General features: G+C 42.4%; 1 protein-coding gene across 1 annotated transcript in view; it reads right to left on the reverse strand.

The window, feature by feature from the left end:
- Window positions 1-20,000, reverse strand: part of ric1 (RIC1 homolog, RAB6A GEF complex partner 1) — a 78,380-nt gene that overhangs the window by 8,916 nt on the left and 49,464 nt on the right. The window contains exons 5-22 of the mRNA XM_017681997.2: window positions 19,508-19,650; window positions 18,825-18,961; window positions 17,738-17,829; window positions 16,975-17,063; window positions 15,622-15,766; window positions 15,306-15,354; window positions 14,074-14,211; window positions 12,941-13,129; window positions 9,138-9,176; window positions 7,725-7,835; window positions 7,131-7,220; window positions 6,724-6,884; window positions 5,519-5,657; window positions 5,313-5,429; window positions 3,425-3,736; window positions 2,864-3,280; window positions 1,337-1,495; window positions 1-80 (exon numbers count right to left, since the gene is read on the reverse strand). The exon at window positions 1-80 is cut by the window's left edge and continues 57 nt beyond it. Of these exons, the coding sequence (XP_017537486.1) occupies window positions 1-80; window positions 1,337-1,495; window positions 2,864-3,280; window positions 3,425-3,736; window positions 5,313-5,429; window positions 5,519-5,657; window positions 6,724-6,884; window positions 7,131-7,220; window positions 7,725-7,835; window positions 9,138-9,176; window positions 12,941-13,129; window positions 14,074-14,211; window positions 15,306-15,354; window positions 15,622-15,766; window positions 16,975-17,063; window positions 17,738-17,829; window positions 18,825-18,961; window positions 19,508-19,650 (2,607 nt within the window). The remainder of the gene's footprint in view (window positions 81-1,336; window positions 1,496-2,863; window positions 3,281-3,424; window positions 3,737-5,312; window positions 5,430-5,518; window positions 5,658-6,723; window positions 6,885-7,130; window positions 7,221-7,724; window positions 7,836-9,137; window positions 9,177-12,940; window positions 13,130-14,073; window positions 14,212-15,305; window positions 15,355-15,621; window positions 15,767-16,974; window positions 17,064-17,737; window positions 17,830-18,824; window positions 18,962-19,507; window positions 19,651-20,000) is intronic.

A 20,000-nucleotide genomic window follows, 5' to 3' on the forward strand; every position in this document is an offset into this window, starting at 1 on the left:
GTGGAGACGCTGTCTGCAGACTGAGAGAGACTGATGCTCCGATTCCGGAAGAACTCAAATCCTCCCGTGGAGCTCGGCTCCTGAACACAGCGCAGAAGAAAACCTCAGTAATGAGGAGCAAATATCAGCAAACACAAAGAACAATATGCAGGTGTACTTTCTCTTTTATTTCAGTGTTCAAGCACATCTTTAAAAAGGTGGTTGCTAAGGTGTTGCTAGGCCATTGCATTTGGATCCCAGATGGTTGCTAAGGTGTTGCTAGGCCACTGCTATCGAATCCCAGGTGGCTGTTAAGGTGTTGCTAGGCCACTGCTATTAAACCACAGGTGGTTGCTAGAATGTCGCAGGGCCACTGCTACTGAATCCCAGGTGATTGCTAATGTGTTGCTAGGCCACTGCTACTGAATACCAGGTGGTTGCTAATGTGTTGCTAGGCCACTGCTACTGAATACCAGATGGTTGCTAAGGTGTTGCTAGGCCACTGCTACTGAATACCAGATGGTTGCTAAGGTGTTGCTAGGCCACTGCTACTGAATCCCAGGTGATTGCTAATGTGTTGCTAGGCCACTGCTACTGAATACCAGGTGGTTGCTAAGGTGTTGCTAGGCCACTGTTGTGAAATCCCAGGTGGTTGCTAAGGTGTTGCTAGGCCAATGCGTTTGGATCCCAAATGGTTGCTAAGGTGTTGCTAGGCCACTGCTACTGAATCCCAGGTAGTTGCTAAGGTGTTGCTAGGCCACTGTTGTGAAATCCCAGGTGGTTGTTAAGGTGTTGCTAGGCCACTTCTATGGAATCCCAATTGATCCAACTTACTTCAATCAGGTTATACATATTTTTAATCCATGTTATAACAGATATGACAAGTCAGGCTACAGAGGGGGGTTCGATTCCCCACCCAGGCAACAGCTGAACTCTACCAAAACCAGTCCCTGGGCAAGACTCCCATTCATGTCAGTAATGCACACGGTAAAACATGTCGGCTCAACCTAAAATAATTACTTAATGTGGTAACAAGTAAATTAAATACTTTCATTCAACCTAAATAAGTACTTTAAATGAACGATTCTTTCAATCAAAGTCATTTTTCAATTACTTGTTACCATGTCAAGCAATTTTTAGGTTCAACTAATGAGCATTTTTTAAAGTGTGCTTACAATTTTAAGTTCTTTAGGATAAGAGCACCAACCAAAAACCAGGAATATAAATTTATTTATTAATTCATATTTTATTAATTCATGTTCAACAAGCAATTTATCACAATAATTATAAAAAAAAAACAGATTTAATTGGAGGCAAAACCAGAAGGTGAAATCTCAGACTAATACCCAGAGCTTACCTGAGTGGTAGGTGTGCTGGGCGGGGTCTCGCTCTCCCCTGAGCCAATGGCCTTGAGGAATCTGATCATGTGACGGCAGAGGTCCCACTTGCCCTGTTCGAGAGCGGTGTTGAAGAGCAGGGTGGCGTGCTGCCGGCTCACCGCCGGAACCTCCATGTTCTGAGGACACAACACAACATCTCAGCGCTATCATAATTAGCAAGAAAGCAAGGCTGCAACAATGAACTACGAAAAAAGAAAATAAAAATAATAATGTAATACACTACAGGAAGCGTAGGGGGCGATATGGCTTCTACTGTTTCATTTAAAAAGCCTCTATAATGTTCATATGATCCACACAGTCACTCTGACAGACTGTAATACACTACAGGAAGCGTAGGGGGCGATATGGCTTCTACTGTTTCATTTATAAAGCCTCTATAATGTTCATATGATCCACACGATCGCTCTGACAGACTGTAATACACTACAGGAAGCGTAGGGGGCGATACGGCTTCTACTGTTTCATTTAAAAAGCTCTATAATGTTCATATGATCCACACAGTCGCTCTGACAGACTGTAATACACTACAGGAAGCGTAGGGGGCGATACAGCTTCTACTGTTTCATTTAAAAAGCCTCTATAATGTTCATATGATCCACACAGTCACTCTGACAGACTGTAATACACTACAGGAAGTGTAGGGGGCGATATGACTTCTATTGTTTCATTTAAAAAGCTCTATAATGTTCATATGATCCACACAGTCACTCTGACAGACTGTAATACACTACAGGAAGCGTAGGGGGCGATATGGCTTCTACTGTTTCATTTAAAAAGCCTCTATAATGTTCATATGATCCACACAGTCACTCTGACAGACTGTAATACACTACAGGAAGCGTAGGGGGCGATATGGCTTCTACTGTTTCATTTATAAAGCCTCTATAATGTTCATATGATCCACACGATCGCTCTGACAGACTGTAATACACTACAGGAAGCGTAGGGGGCGATACGGCTTCTACTGTTTCATTTAAAAAGCTCTATAATGTTCATATGATCCACACAGTCGCTCTGACAGACTGTAATACACTACAGGAAGCGTAGGGGGCGATACAGCTTCTACTGTTTCATTTAAAAAGCCTCTATAATGTTCATATGATCCACACAGTCACTCTGACAGACTGTAATACACTACAGGAAGCGTAGGGGGCGATATGGCTTCTACTGTTTCATTTAAAAAGCCTCTATAATGTTCATATGATCCACACAGTCACTCTGACAGACTGTAATACACTACAGGAAGTGTAGGGGGCGATATGACTTCTATTGTTTCATTTAAAAAGCTCTATAATGTTCATATGATCCACACAGTCACTCTGACAGACTGTAATACACTACAGGAAGTGTAGGGGGCGATACGGCTTCTACTGTTTCATTTAAAAAGCTCTCTATACTGTTCGCATGGAATCAGTACCTCTTTAAAATCATTACCATGCAATCTCAGTCATCTCAGTTTGGCCCTGAACCCATCCCTCCCTCACCTGCAGTATGATGAGATACGACGCGGCTGTGTCCAGGTCCTGGGCCATCAGGCACTCCTCGAACAGGTCTTTGGGGTTGCCGACGGCAGCAAACAGGTAGTTCCAGAGGGCGAACTCTGTTTTCCTTGCACAGTGCACAATTGTGCGCAGGAACAGGGGGAACTCTGTGATGAATTTGGCCACTGTGGGCAGCAGCGGGTCCGGGATGGGCTCTCGGGACGTGGCCTCCTCCTCCAGCACCACGTGAACCATCAGCTCCAGAACGTGGGAGAAGTAGGGCAGCGAGGAGCAGGACTGGGCCAGCATCAGAGCCTGCTCACCCAGGTTACGCACCAGCAGCTGCCGCAGCAGGTGGTGGAGGTAGATCTGAGAGGTGCGTTCCACTGTGCAGAACGGAAACAGGGACTCCAACGGCTCCTGGGTGGAAGAAAAGCAGGAGTGGAAAAGATTCGACTGCACAGTTCAGTGGAATGGAATACCAGGAATACCCAGACAGTCCTGGGATTTGGATCCACAACCTTCTGGCTGCAGGCTCATCTCTCTTATCCCTAGGCTACTCACCTCTGCAGAAGAGTTCGCTCCGAGGTTGTCGTAGAGCAGAGTTTCGTTTGTGGCACCCAGAACAAGGGCGTCCTCGAACAGCACGGCCAGCGGGTAGATGTTGAGGAGGAAGGGGAGCATGATCCTGCGGGACAGGAATGAGTGGGGCTTGCGGTGGTCTCTTGGGAACAGAGGCAGCCACACCTTCATCCCAGCCTCGCCACACGACAGCCACAATGCCTCCACTAGGTGGCGCTTTTTGCGATTGGTGCGGCACGTGGTCCACACATTCTCCACACACTGGGCCAGAACCACTGGTGGGCAGAATGGCAGCTGTGGAGGACACAAATGGAAGACCTAAAAGTTATACATGAATATTCCTTCAAGTTCTAAACCTTTTCTGATCAGTGACTGACCATTTAAAAGTTTTTTCTGTCTGAAATTCTCTGTTAGAGCTCCTGTGTCTTTAAAGCTCCGTCTCCCAACGAGCACAGTGTGCTTTGAATGATCAGCTTGCCCACTCTGTTCTAATGGTTGACCTTCAGAGCAGTTCCGCCCCTGTCCTGCAGTCTGGAGACAGACCCTTCTCTCCTAAGCAGCTGTAAACTCTGCTGTGGTGTCGGTCAAAGAAAAAACGGCTGGAATTCCAACGAGGCATTTCAGGCAGCTGAGAAAAGTGGTTTCTGTCGAGGAGAGCTTCTCCTTCTGGAGTGAACGCTGAGCTTTGTGATTTTGCATGTTTACATGCACAAGAAGCTATGAACACTAAAGAAAAGCATAATAGGTCCTCTTTAACCTGTCATTTCTATAAAGGCAACTTCCTTCTGGTAGACACCAACTACTGTAACCACTAAGGATGTATCTTAAAGGAGCTCAAATCACTTATTATATGGGCTGGATACATGTAGCATACTGACCACTGATGGAGTCTGGCTCAACATAGTCCAGAACCGCCTACTTTGACAAGAAAAGGGCCATTTAAATTGATTGGTATAACAGGGTTCGGCATCATGCGGCTCTTTCACGGTCTTGTGGCGGCTCCAAAGCAGAATTAGATTTGGAGGTAAAAATAAAATAATCCTTCCTTGCAGTAAAATAAAGCTCTGCTGGTCGTTCAACACAGTTTAAACAATAAATGACCTGAAAAGCTGGAGTTAATGTAGAACTGCTAATTCACCCTTTAACTGTGAAGATCAGTGCAGACTGATGGTCACCATAGCAATACAGACAACAATCGCCTAGCTGGTAGGTAACGAAAAGATAAAGAATGACGATGAACATCGACAATTTGGAGACGAACTGACTTATTTGCGTTTATTATCGCTGCACTTGGTTTCCTGATACATTTCATCTGCAACGAAAATCTGTCAAACACTAACAAGTCGCACATATCAGCTTCTCATTTGCCAGCTTCTTATTAGAACTTTGCCATTCCACCTTAAATGGTGCAGCAGGCATTTTAAGGGGAAAATTCAAAGCAGAAGCCGGCGAATGAGAAGCGACTTCAGTTTCCTGCTGGAGATGCGAGGAGGCTCAAGCTTAAAGCAGAGCGAAGTCAGTCTACGTTTTCCTTTATATTTTTGCATCCTAAATTAGTACATTAGCACCTAGTGAGACATTTACAGCCCAGGTGGTAAGATGGACATAATGATGCGTCTCCCAAGTTGGTTTGATTTTTGCTGAAAGGACAAAATAGCTCTTTAACAATTGGGTTGTCAAGCCCTGGTATAACAGAATGCACTATCTATAAAAATAAATAAATAAATAAAAGTTCAGGGTCAAATTTGAGCAAACAACAAAATAATATGTCACACGAAAATACACAGAACAAATCCTGAATACAGCTTGGGCACAGAGCCGCTTCAACCTCCATTCACCACAATTAAGGTGGGCAGGGCTAGTAACTTACCAGCTTTTTCTGATTGGATGACGTGTCCTTCTCTCGTACCTGTGGGCCAGAACGGTCTCTCTGCAGCATGATGAGCTGACCGGCCAGATTCAACAATATGCTCTCAGCCGTACAGGCCTATAAAACAGGGAAAAAAAAAAAAAATAAACTGGGGGCCGACGAGAGAAGAAAACCAGTTTGGTTACACTTTATGAAAATGCATGTACCTGCTGCGGGGCTTTGAGGGAGATGCCCGTCTCGGTGCGGACTGAGGTCAGAGTGACGGACACGACCAGGCCTGGGTGAGGGATATAACGAGACATGGAGACTTCCTGTAACAGCTCCACGCTCGCCGAGGGATTGGGACTGCGGGGGGGGGGGGGGGGGGGGGGGGGGAAGAGAAAGAGAAAGAGAAAGAGAAAGAGAGAGAAATTTTTAAGGCTTAAAGGGCTCTTTAGTAAAGGCAACGGTTCTATATAGCACCATGAACACTCAAGGAACAATCTGCATGCTTAAACTGTGAAAGTTCTTTAGAATGTTTTGTATATGGTTCTATATGACCCCAGAAACAGTTATGACACCAATAAGAACCATTTCTGGTGCTGTATTACTCTTTTCAAATAGCCTCTGTATAGAACAACATACAACACATTCTCCATCAGTCTAAAGAACAAATAAAACATCGCCAAGTTGACTCACTCACATTTATCAACCTAAACACTCTCCCCACAAGGGGGCGCTGAGAGATTATGGTGCTTTGGAATATCAGTACTTCACATCAGTGACACAGAAATGGAACAATCTTGTTAAAGGAGTAATCTATCAACTATGTTTTATAACTGAAGCCAGTGTTTTTTGTTTATCATAACAACTTTGAGTGGAATGAGAACTGATTTATCAAACTTTCTACATAATTCTGTGGTGTTGTTCTGTGAATATAAAATGCTGTGTTCTAGAGATACACTTACTACTTGGTTTACTTTACAGTGGTAGTGATCGGAACCACCAGTGAACCTACACTTGTCTTCTGAGTTTATGTGGAATACTGATGATGGGAAAATAGTGGAAAATCTGAAAGAAAGGGACTATTTTACCTAATAATGCACTGCATATACCACAGAACCATGGTTAAAACCAACACCTCCTAAAAACTATAGCAAACAGTGTCTGTTTCTCTGAGGGAGCTTTTAGAGGTGGACGTCTGGTTCCTATCACCACCACTGTGAAAAATTCTGGCTCTAAGTTTCTCAAACATCGTTTCACACCAAACCACTCTGAACGACTCTCTTTACATCTTAACCATTTAATTATGGAGAAAGTGACGACTGTATGATGCAGATGCAGAAGACAGAGATCAGGCTGAAAGCAGTACTGCTTTAACACAGATTTATATCGCAGAGCTGGGGCTCTAACAGGTCCAGGTGAGCGCTACCTGTCCTGCTTCTTCTCAATGCTGTACAGGCAGATGGAGCAGTCTGTGCGGAACAGGATCACCATGTTCTTGAACACGTTCAGCAGGAGCGTTTCAGCGTGCAGCTTCGTGATGCTCGCAAAAGCGTTGTCAAGGTTACAGGAGCGGTGATACAACCTCAGCTACAAATGAAGCAAACAATTCAGTCAGCACAGCAACAATGGATGAGGTTCCTGACTGTACGCTACGCTTTCCCACTGAGCACGGCGGTGTGGTATACAGCAGCTACAGGTAGTTAATTAACAGAACTAAACATTAAAAAAAGCACTAAGTCATCAACATACACGGTTCAAAGGAATCAAATTCAACTCCAGCAATTAATTAAGAGCACAAAATGAATTAATAAGCAACAATCAGTAAATTGTCACCTCCTCTTGCTGGTCAATGAAATTGTAACAGGCAACAATGACAAAGTCATTCCACCAGGCGAGCCCTCCCGTCACAGTCATACTCTGCTCCTGAAACATCACACACAGTAAGAAACTTAAATAAGGGGATAATTTAACAAACATAATTAGACAGCTTGTTTGTTTACAACTTTACAGCAATAAAATATACTGAATGAAACTGACAGCCTGATGGTCAGTGGCTGGACAGTAAATAAAAAGCTTTCGGGGGTTGGGGGTGCTGCAGGAAAAAAAAATCTGAGGAAGCACAGATGTCTTGGCTGATCTATGGAAAGTGAGGGAAACTTCAAAATCTTATCAAGAAAGCCAGTGAGAGGAAGCACAAGGTGGTGTTTCTAATAAAGTGGCCAGTGAGTGGAAGCACAAGGTGGTGTTTCTAATAAAGTGGCCAGTGAGAGGAAGCACAAGGTGGGTGTTTCTAATAAAGTGGCCAGTGAGAGGAAGCACAAGGTGGGTGTTTCTAATAAAGTGGCCAGTGAGAGGAAGCACAAGGTGGACGTTTCTAATAAAGTGGCCAGTAAGTGGAATCAAGTGGGTATGGGTAATGTTCTTTACCTGTGTAATGTTCCCAAATAGTTTCCATTTCCTGGTGAATAAGGAGTAGTGTGCAAAACCGCGCCTCCCTGCCACCGCCAAACACTGTCCTGCCGAGTCGATGGCTGCAAACTACACACACACACACACACACACACACCCACACACATACACACACATACATACACACACACACACACACACCCAAATACACATTATCATGAAACTAACAGCACTTAGCCAGTGGTGCACTATAATAGCATTTAGCATCACTCTAAAGGCTAATGCAATATCAGAGTCAGGCATGTGCACAGATGGACACCCAAGGCTGAAGCACCTGCTCCCTTTGCCCACATACTCTACAGAGCTCTGGTGCATCATTCTGTAGTTGGCATCAAAACCAAATTAGGGACTCTTCTCTAGTTCTAATATCACAGTGAATGCCATTTAAAAAAAAAAAAAAAAAAAAAAAAAAAAAATCACAGCCCTCACATCCTGTGGTGAATAAAACGTCTCAAAGGGTCTCCAACACAGATGAATATACATCTATTTCACTATTTGGATCTCCAAGGCTGCAAATAATCCTGCTTACTAGAGGAGGGTGGGTTCCCCTTGTAAGTCTTGGTTCCTCTCAAGGTTTCTTGCTCTTGGGGAGTTTTTCCTGCCCATTGTCAACATTAATAATGCTCATGGGGTCTTGGACCTGGATTTTTTGGGAAAGCTGCTTTGTGACAATGCCTGTTGTAAAAAGCACTACATAAATAAACTTTGACTTGACTTGGAGCTCCATACCAACACCAGTTACTCCAGAGCTTCTAAACTACCAGCGGCCAACTGCACCAGCTGAACGCAAGTTCGACTGCAAGCTTGGGTGTAAAGTCCATCCTAAACCTTACGTTGACAGTAGCAGTTTAAAACTTGCGACACACAGAACTTCAGGTGCACCACAGACGACAAGTTAACAAGTAAATTTGAAGTTATAACTTAAAAGGTACACTGGAACTATGTTACTTGGTGCAACTGGTTCATTTCTAGCAGCTTGTAGACTTGAATGTAGTGGCAGCTTACGCTCAAACTAGGCTGTGACTGAACGGGTTCAGCCGGTGCAACTGGCCGCAGATTTGCTTACTGGCATGAGTGGGTTAATCTGGTGAGGTTGCCAGTCATCAAAATAGGCCACCAGTGCTCAGAGACTGCCAACACTGCTGAATTTCTCAGCACAAACTAACACAGAAAGCCACAGTATATGGCTTTATACAAACACAGAAACAAAAACACTGCAACTGAGGTTGACAGCAAAGCTCTACGTTCCAACCTTTGTTTCCACAGCCACAGCGTTTCCATAGATTTATTTCCATCACCACAGCAGCTGATGCTGAACACAGACAAGACAGACCAGGAAAGACACAAACACACACTCACACAAACACTTACGCGTATTGGCCAGTTGCTCTCTAGATATGTGCTGTGAATCTGAGAATAAAGAGAAAACATTCAGACTGGTCATTCACAGCTACTCTTTAAAGCAAACTGGACAAGTTGTTTACACTGTTTACAAGATGAACACATTCAGTTTATATCACAATACCTACATTTAGAGTCGGTTATTCATTCAGCCTAATGAGAAACTGTAGAACAGACTCGGTTTATATCACAATACCTACATTTAGAGTCGGTTATTCATTCAGTCTAATGAGAAACTGTAGAACGGACTCGGTTTATATCACAATACCTACATTTAGAGTCGGTTATTCATTCAGTCTAATGAGAAACTGCAGAACAGACTCAGTTTATATCACAATACCTACATTTAGAGTCGGTTATTCATTCAGCCTAATGAGAACCTGTAGAACAGACTCGGTTTATATCACAATACCTACATTTAGAGTCGGTTATTCATTCAACCTAATGAGAACCTGTAGAACAGACTCAGTTTATATCACAATACCTACATTTAGAGCCGGTTATTCATTCAGCCTAATGAGAAACTGTAGAACAGACTCGGTTTATATCACAATACCTACATTTAGAGCCGGTTATTCATTCAGCCTAATGAGAAACTGTAGAACAGACTCAGTTTATATCACAATACCTACATTTAGAGTCGGTTATTCATTCAGCCTAATGAGAAACTGTAGAACAGACTCGGTTTATATCACAATACCTACATTTAGAGTCAGTTATTCATTCAGTCTAATGAGAAACTGTAGAACAGACTCGGTTTATATCACAATACCTACATTTAGAGCCGGTTATTCATTCAGCCTAATGAGAAACTGTAGAACAGACTCGGTTTATATCACAATACCTACATTTAGAGCTGGTTATTCATTCAGCCTAATGAGAAACTGTAGAACAGACTCAGTTTATATCACAATACCTACATTTAGAGTCGGTTATTCATTCAGCCTAATGAGAAACTGTAGAACAGACTCGGTTTATATCACAATACCTACATTTAGAGTCGGTTATTCATTCAGTCTAATGAGAAACTGTAGAACAGACTCGGTTTATATCACAATACCTACATTTAGAGTCGGTTATTCATTCAGTCTAATGAGAAACTGTAGAACAGACTCAGTTTATATCACAATACCTACATTTAGAGTCAGTTATTCATTCAGTCTAATGAGAAACTGTAGAACAGACTCAGTTTATATCACAATACCTACATTTAGAGTCAGTTATTCATTCAGTCTAATGAGAAACTGTAGAACAGACTCAGTTTATATCACAATACCTACATTTAGAGTCAGTTATTCATTCAGTCTAATGAGAAACTGTAGAACAGACTCGGTTTATATCACAATACCTACATTTAGAGCCGGTTATTCATTCAGTCTAATGAGAAACTGTAGAACAGACTCGGTTTATATCACAATACCTACATTTAGAGCCGGTTATTCATTCAGCCTAATGAGAAACTGTAGAACAGACTCGGTTTATATCACAATACCTACATTTAGAGCTGGTTATTCATTCAGCCTAATGAGAAACTGTAGAACAGACTCAGTTTATATCACAATACCTACATTTAGAGTCGGTTATTCATTCAGCCTAATGAGAAACTGTAGAACAGACTCAGTTTATATCACAATACCTACATTTAGAGTCGGTTATTCATTCAGCCTAATGAGAAACTGTAGAACAGACTCGGTTTATATCACAATACCTACATTTAGAGTCAGTTATTCATTCAGTCTAATGAGAAACTGTAGAACAGACTCGGTTTATATCACAATACCTACATTTAGAGTCGGTTATTCATTCAGTCTAATGAGAAACTGTAGAACAGACTCGGTTTATATCACAATACCTACATTTAGAGTCAGTTATTCATTCAGTCTAATGAGAAACTGTAGAACAGACTCAGTTTATATCACAATACCTACATTTAGAGTCAGTTATTCATTCAGTCTAATGAGAAACTGTAGAACAGACTCGGTTTATATCACAATACCTACATTTAGAGCCGGTTATTCATTCAGTCTAATGAGAAACTGTAGAACAGACTCGGTTTATATCACAATACCTACATTTAGAGCCGGTTATTCATTCAGCCTAATGAGAACCTGTAGAACAGACTCAGTTTATATCACAATACCTACATTTAGAGCCGGTTATTCATTCAACCTAATGAGAAACTGTAGAACAGACTCGGTTTATATCACAATACCTACATTTAGAGTCGGTTATTCATTCAGTCTAATGAGAAACTGTAGAACGGACTCGGTTTATATCACAATACCTACATTTAGAGTCGGTTATTCATTCAGTCTAATGAGAAACTGTAGAACAGACTCGGTTTATATCACAATACCTACATTTAGAGCCGGTTATTCATTCAGCCTAATGAGAAACTGTAGAACAGACTCGGTTTATATCACAATACCTACATTTAGAGCTGGTTATTCATTCAGCCTAATGAGAAACTGTAGAACAGACTCAGTTTATATCACAATACCTACATTTAGAGTCGGTTATTCATTCAGCCTAATGAGAAACTGTAGAACAGACTCGGTTTATATCACAATACCTACATTTAGAGTCGGTTATTCATTCAACCTAATGAGAAACTGTAGAACGGACTCGGTTTATATCACAATACCTACATTTAGCAGCATTGTGAACTACATGTGCTATGTGGCGACTCAAAGATCACTACAGCACCTCATTAGGGTTCAATGGGATGTTTTAGTCTTCGCTCCACACATGACTTTTTTCTTTGTTTTCATGCTGTATGTGGGAGGAAAAAAAAAAACAAAAAAAAACAGCACCACGAAAACAGTGGGAAACAAAGCCATTGGAGCAGAGCTTGTTTCACAATCTAAACTGTTTACGTACTTGAATTCGTCTTTGTTACCTTATAAAGTGTAAAATAGCTAAAGTTTTTGTATATATATATATATATATATATATATATATATATATATATATATATATATATATATATATCACTTCGTCCATATATTCTATTTAAATCAGAAGTATTTGTATATATGTAGTGTATCATACCGCATAACCTTATTGCTGTATTAGCTACCACAGCAACAAATACAATGTAGTGGGCTAAATTTTCTCTCACCAGTTCCCTTAAGTTCGCACTGCAATTGCAAGAGGTGGGACCTTTTTGGTGATGTCACCACGCAGCCTCGTTAGGACTTGTCCATTTGTGTGTCCAACAGGGTACTAAGGAGGAAACTTCATAGGACCTTTCCTACCGAGGACCTGTCCCTACTGTCCAGCCCTGCATTCAGTATCTGGTTCAGTTTTACTCTTTTTTGATTGGTTACATTGTGAAAAATGACATGCCTTTTGGCTGAGGTTGAACATTTTTCAACTTGATGGAGTGAAAACTCAGGTAGGATTGTTTGGTTAAATTATTGGTACTTTGATGCACGTAGCATTTAACCAGGCAGTAGTCTCAGCCACTGTTTACAACACAAACAGTAGTCAGCGTTACTATTTACACTTCTGCATTAGCAGACGTGAAAGCATGAGAATGGTCTACTTAGGTCAGGAAAACCAGCCCATATTATAGCTTTAATATCCTGGACTAGAGATGGCATGATTGTTTCCTTTCTGATATTTCAGGACAGGTTTGTTAGAGGACTGAATCCTGGGCATTCTGTGTTTTATCGCTCTGCTATCCGATCCAGCATTTTCTGCTGATATAGCTGGTACGAGGTCAGTGCCATTTCTACCCTGGACCATTTAGATGCTGTGTGTGTATTTACCTGGACCACATGCCAGTGCTTGTGGCCCAGTAAAGTGCTGAGACCCTGAGAGAGAGGGGGGGTGGTGTGTGGCCGGTGTAGGGGGCTGCTGTCCCGGAGTGGCTCCGCTGGACTGTGAGCCTGCGCAGCATCACCACAGGTCAGAAACAGCCTATCCTCTCCATGCAGCAACACCTGCTCCTGATTACTCTACACAGAGAGAGAGAGAGAGAGAGAGAGAGAGAGAGAGAGAGAGAGAGAGAGAGAGAGAGAGAGAGAGAGAGAGAGAGAGAGAGAGAGAGAGAGAGAGAGAGAGAGACAGACAGACAGACAGACAGACAGACAGACAGACAGACAGACAGACAGAGAGAGAGAGAGAGAGAGAGAGAGAGAGAGAGAGAGAGAGAGAGAGAGAGAGAGAGAGAGAGAGAAAATGAATTGGTACACCTAATAGAAAACAGAGCCCATCTGTTGATGCATAATTTACTTTACTTCTAGCTCTCCATCAATGGTCACGTCCTGGATATGTTACGGTGGTGGTCCACTATCAACCTAGTACAAGACAAGTGTATCTAATAAAGTGGCCAGTGAGTGGAAATAAAAGGTAGGTGTTTCTAATAAAGTGGCCAGTGAGTGGAAATAAAAGGTAGGTGTTTCTAATAAAGTGGCCAGTTAATGGAAGAACAAGGGAGGTGTTTCTAATAAAGTGGCCAGTTAATGGAAGAACAAGGTCGGTGTTTCTAATAAAGTGGCCAGTTAATGGAAGAACAAGGGAGGTGTTTCTAATAAAGTGGCCAGTTAATGGAAGAACAAGGGAGGTGTTTCTAATAAAGTGGCCAGTTAATGGAAGAACAAGGTAGGTGTTTCTAATAAAGTGGCCAGTTAATGGAAGAACAAGGGAGGTGTTTCTAATAAAGTGGCCAGTTAATGGAGGAACAAGGGAGGTGTTTCTAATAAAGTGGCCAGTTAATGGAAGAACAAGGGAGGTGTTTCTAATAAAGTGGCCAGTTAGCAGAAGCACAAGGTGGGTGTTTCTAATAAAGTGGCCAGTACATTGTATTTATGCTAATGACTAAATTGTGTGTGTTGTATATAGAGTGTGTGTGTGTGTGTGTGTGTGTGTGTGTGTGTGTGTGTGTGTGTGTGTATCTCACCATGCAGGGGTTGACTGTGAGCGCGCTCTTAATGAACTGAAACTGCAGGATGGACGCCTGCTGTAACTGTGGAGACCCATCTTCTCCCGCCTCTGTGCTGCCAATCACCCACAGGTGATAGCCCTCCGCCCCCCAGCTCTGAACACAATCAGAAATGATGTCCCAATTCTCGGAAGATTTTTTTCTCAAAAAATGCATTTAAAAGAAAAAAGCCATTACAGATGGCACAGTGTGAGATGGTCATATTGCATCGGTGACTAAAATGACCATGCGTTACACTACAGTTTCCATCAGACACAGAACGACTGAGTACGAATTCAAATTCATGCTTTTAGACTCTTAACCTACATCTTTCTCCTTTTATAACGTTTGTGTGGTCAGGTACATAAAACAGCGTTTACAGCAACCTCTTTACCCCTCGGAGTAAAACAGGCTGTTTTCATTACTCTGCCTTTGAAACTAATATGTAAATGAGCTCTGTGCTAATTTGCTCTTTGCTAGGCTGTTGCTATGGTATCCCAAATGATTGCTAAGGTGCTGCTAGGTAGTTGCTATGGAATCCCAATGTATGCTAAGGTATTGGTAGATGGTTGCTATGGGAACTCGGGTGATTGTTAAAGTTTTGCTAGGTGCTTGGTATGGCATCCCAAATGGTTGCTACGGTGCTGCTAGGTAGTTGCTATGGAATCCCAAATGTATGCTAAGGTATTGGTAGATGGTTGCTATGGGAACTTGGGTGATAAAGTTTTGCTAGGTGCTTGCTATGGCATCCCTAATGGTTGCTAAGGTGTTGCTAGGTGCTTGCTATGGCATCCCAAATGGTTGCTAAGGTGTTAGGTGCTTCGCTTGCTATCCAAGTGGTTGCTAATGTATTTGCTAGGCGGTTGCTAAGGTATTCCCAAGTGGTTGTCAGACTCTTGCTAGACTGTTGCTATGGTATCCCAGGTAGTTGCCTGGACATTGCTAGATAGTTGCTATGGAATCTCAAGAGGTTCCTAAGGTACTGCTAGGTGGCTGTTATGGTGTTGCTAAGCAGTTGCTACGATATTCCAGACAGTTGCTAGGTTAATGCTATGGTATCTCAAGCAGTTGCTAGCGTGTTGCTAAGTGGTTGCTAAGTGCTGATGAACATTTACGCTGAGATTTGAAAAGCTGTACAGCAGCGTCCAGAGACCAGATGCCCTCAGCATTGGTTTGAGGCAGTTTTCAGTCTTTGAGATGAAAGAACTCACCATAGAGCTGATCTTTAGCGGATCCTTCTTAGTGCCGTCTGAACGATACCTGAGAAAAGAAAAGGAGTGAGAGAATGAAAAGGAGGGGAACACAAAACAAACGAAAAACGTCTTAACAGAGTATTAGCCTGGTCATGATTTCTCTCATTGATGACGGCCAAATTAGTTGAAATATTTTTTGAAAATGATATTTGGGGGAAACTGTATTCACTGCCACTGTATTCTGTAACACATACAAAGAGTGTAAAGCCTCACATGCTTGTGTGTGTGTGTGTGTGTGTGTGTGTGTGTGTGTGTGTGTGCGCCCAACACTCACGCAAAGTCCTCTCCGAGCGTGCAGATGAGATGAGCTCCAAACACACTCCACAGAGAGAGGCCTCCACACTCCCACGTAACCATGACAACACTGCAGTCCGGCGACCACCGGATCATCTTCACAGGGCCTGTTTTATTCCAGATATCTGAGAGAGAGAGGATGGAGAGAGGATGGAGAGAGGCAGAGAGACAGAAGGTAGAGAGAGGGGGTGGAGAGAGAAAGAGAAAGAGGATGGAGAAAGAGGTGGAGGGGGAATGTGCGGATTCTTCCACTTTCAAACTGTCACCACGTAAACAACTTAAACAAATCAGATATGAATTAAAAGGGATAAAAAAAAAAAATAGTAGAAAAAAAAAAAAACCTACTGACGCTCAATACATAAAACACTGAATCCCCCTAAAAATTCACTTCACCTGCAGAAAGTCCCGAACAAACCTCCACACACCAACAGTGTTACATTCAGACTGACCACTAGAGGGCAGCAGTGCACTATTCAGATTAACACACGTCATTCCAAACACTGCGCGAACGCCACTATCACTGCTGCCAAAATAAGGTCAGAGCGGATCATCTGCAGTGCTGTGCCCGCATCCTAATATTTAATGTGCTGGAGTGACCTCTCGCACGCTGGTTCCCGGAGGAACCTGAACATAGAAGCAGCTCGTTAACCACTGCTCTGTCACCTCTGAGCACTTCTACAGGATCTTGACAGGTTCTTTGGTAAAGATCTATATAGACGCATATACACTCACAGAACCACTGTCGTGCTTAAATGGTTCTTTACATGGTAAAATGGTTCTTCAGACTGACTGAGGATGTGCTGCAGATGGTTCTATATGGAACCTTTTTGAAAATGGTTCTATATAAGCACCAAAAAGGGTACTTCTATTGCAACAAACTTGACATCATTACAGTTTTCTTCTTGTGTTTCTTGTTCGAACTGTCCCGTTCCACCTTAAATGGTACAGCGGTTACATTCTGGTGCCCCAGAAACTATTTAAGGTGGAACGGCAAAATTCAACAAGAAGCTGGCAAATGAGAAGCGACTTCATCCGTGTAGAAAGTCGAACACTGAGAGACGTTTTATAAGAAACTGTTCTACTTTTGAAGAAGGAAGGAAATGTTTCCTGCCAGAGATGCGAGAAAAGCAGCTACAGCTGAGCTTGAGCTTAGCAGAGCAAAGTAGGTTAGCATGTCAATTTTTTTCATCTATATTAGCACATTCTGAGACACATTTACAGCCAAGATGGTAAAACAGCACTCCAAAAAAAGTGGACTGATCACTGTTTAGGTTGTCGACACCTGGGTTAGCCGTTAACACCCTGTTTAATTAAAGACTGCGCTGGAACTCACCTGGGTAGTGTTTGGGGGTTAACTCCAATTTGTGAGACAGCTGCATTGATCCTGTAGTGCTGTCGATCATGTAGACCAACACAGAGCCACTACAACACAAACACACACGGGAAAATACAAATGATCTATGACCATCTTCATAAAAACAGACAGTCCTGCTCTCACAGCTGCCGGAGGCCGTGCATGCGCTATGTTCATATATAGAGTTATACAGGAGACTGAATTCAGCCTTCCAGGCTGCTGCTACTGTTCGTAGCTATGCTAATGTACTGTAGCCTATGTTTATTGATAACAGTGAGTCATAGTCACACACCACATGATCAAGTCCATTAGAGATACTGAACAACACAGGGTCTACAGTGATTTAGTAGTTAGTACCGCTAACATATATATATATATATATATATATATACACACACACACACACACACACACACACACACACACATATATATACACACACACACACACATTATATATACATATACACACACATGTACACACACATACATATATATATATATATATATATATATATATATATATATATATATATATATATATATGTGTGTGTGTGTGTGTGTGTGTGTGTGTGTGTGTGTGTGTGTGTGTGTGTGTGTGTACACATGTGTGTGTATATGTATATATAATGTGTGTGTGTGTGTGTGTGTGTGTATATATAATGTGTGTGTGTGTATAAATATATATATAAATTATATTTCAAAAAAATATACACACACGTCAATGCACCATTCTCTCATACCTTGCACAGCCGAAGGCCATCAGTCTGTATTTGTTATTGACCGCCACGCATGTGCCGTCAGTCACATCTGCAGCCCAGACGCCCTGCAAATGCTGCGCGCGCACACACACACACACACACACACACACACACAGTTCACTCACAATATAAACACCCTGTAAAGCCTTCTCTTGCCAATCTGAGGAACATAAACGCTGCCTTGTGAGGTGGAGCTCAGAATCAGAGAGCAGATTACAGTACAGCGCATCTGACATCAATCAATTTGATATTTGATGCTTTGTTTCAGGATATCGGGGGCACCAACGTAAAGCCTTTGTGCAGGAAACACTGCACAGGGCCACCTGTTGACTAACCCGTCTCAAATTCCAAAACACAAGAAACACACATTCCAGTGATGAAACTGCAGTAACACACCGCCTCCAATGGCTTATTGCTTTTATAAAACAGCACCCAACACAAAATGTGATAAAATACACAATTCTTCAGAAAATAATTGACGTTAATAATAAAAATGATTGACATAAACATGTAATCTGCCAAGAAATTGAGTTCTCTTAGAGTAAGGTATCGTACCACGGACGGCTGAATGAGGAGAATGTTTGATCACCCATCGCTGTATATTACGGTCATTCCATGAATTTTATAATGAAGTTTTAGTTGTAGAAGAATCAACATATGATAAATGCAACACTATTTAATGCAAAATCCTTCGCATTAAAATTTCTTTTAGGTCACCAAATCCAGCGGCGCTGCTCTTCTCACGCTGGGGCTGAACCTCAAACAACTCCCTGCTCCCTGCATAGTGCACTACATAGGAATTTATACTGGATCCTGCAGCCCAACAGAGCAAAATGCAGCTAAGAAACAGTCATTTGGCACTATTTGGCTGTAGAGGCTAGAATTTCTAAACTTTCATAGCCAACTCTATTTAGGGAGTACAGAGCTGTTGGGGATTCAGCCTGGGTTTGATGGTACAACTGACCGAAACGCGAACATTTGAAGTGTGTAAGACAGTCAAGTGACATTTTTAGACTTGAGGTACCAGCAATTCGCAGCACAAACAGGGGTGTACGTCTCACTGCCTCACCTCTGTAGAGAACCTGTTGGCGGTAGGTGTGATGAAGCCAAGTCTTCCATCGTCGAAAACGACAGCAAAGCCATCGAGGGTCACACAGTACTCCATATCTCTGACGTAGACTCCATTCAGGTCCAAACAAGGACCACCTAACACAGAGATACGCTCATGTTACCAACAAAGAGACCTGTCTGATCCACTCGTACCAGCACAACACACACTAAACACATCACCACATCAGTGTTACTGCAGTGCTGAGAAGGATCCACCACCCAAATAGTACCTGCTCTGTGGGGATCCCTGACCACTGAAGAACAGGGGAACAAAGTATGCAGAGAAACAGATGGACTACAGTCTGGAACTGTAGAACTATAAAGTGAAACTATTGAGTCAGTGGAGCTGATAAAATGGACAATGAGCGTAGATACAGGGAGGTGGACTTAGTGTCCGCTTGATTTCACTGAACCGGTGATAAAAGTTTACAGGTGAGCAGCGGCTGAATCGGACTTCTGCTGCTCAGTCTCGATGACACAGCTGGAGTAAACGTGAAGAGGAAAGCTGTGTTCGGGGAAAAGACCAGCTATCGGATTAGCATTTGAGCTAACTGGAGTACAGGAACCTGGGGTGGGTTTCAAAGACACCATCACGCAGAACATGAGCCAAACATATTTGGCATGTCTCTCGCCCTCTCTCACCGCGGGACGACTGCAGATCGAGGGAGAAGGGGATGGTGCAGAGGTTCACGGCTCTCCGGCCGTTCCTCACGCCATCCCAGTGCAGCATGTGGAGGTAACCATCCGCCGTGCACACCAAGAGGTCCTCCTGCAGAGACTGCAGACTGAGAGAGAGAAAATGGCAGCTTAATGTACGTTAACTAAATGTTATGTTTATGTAACAATATTTTTTCTATAGTAGTTTTGGATCCTTTTTATTGGTTCCTTTATCATGAAATGTTCACAAAATGTAAAGAGAACCTATTTTTCTATTATTAAAAATACAAAAACATTGAGATTATAAGGTTTCGTTCCAAAACTGACTATATATTTCACACAAACTTACACAGAAGCCTCAACAATATTTCCCCCCACCGCCCCGATTGGTCGACTGCTTAAACGTAAACTCACACTGGACGCAACGGTATTTGTACCTGGACACGACACAGCAAATCAAATCAAACTTATTTGTAAC

Source organism: Pygocentrus nattereri, chromosome 16 (genome assembly GCF_015220715.1).
Source record: "Pygocentrus nattereri isolate fPygNat1 chromosome 16, fPygNat1.pri, whole genome shotgun sequence".
NCBI lineage: Eukaryota > Metazoa > Chordata > Actinopteri > Characiformes > Serrasalmidae > Pygocentrus > Pygocentrus nattereri.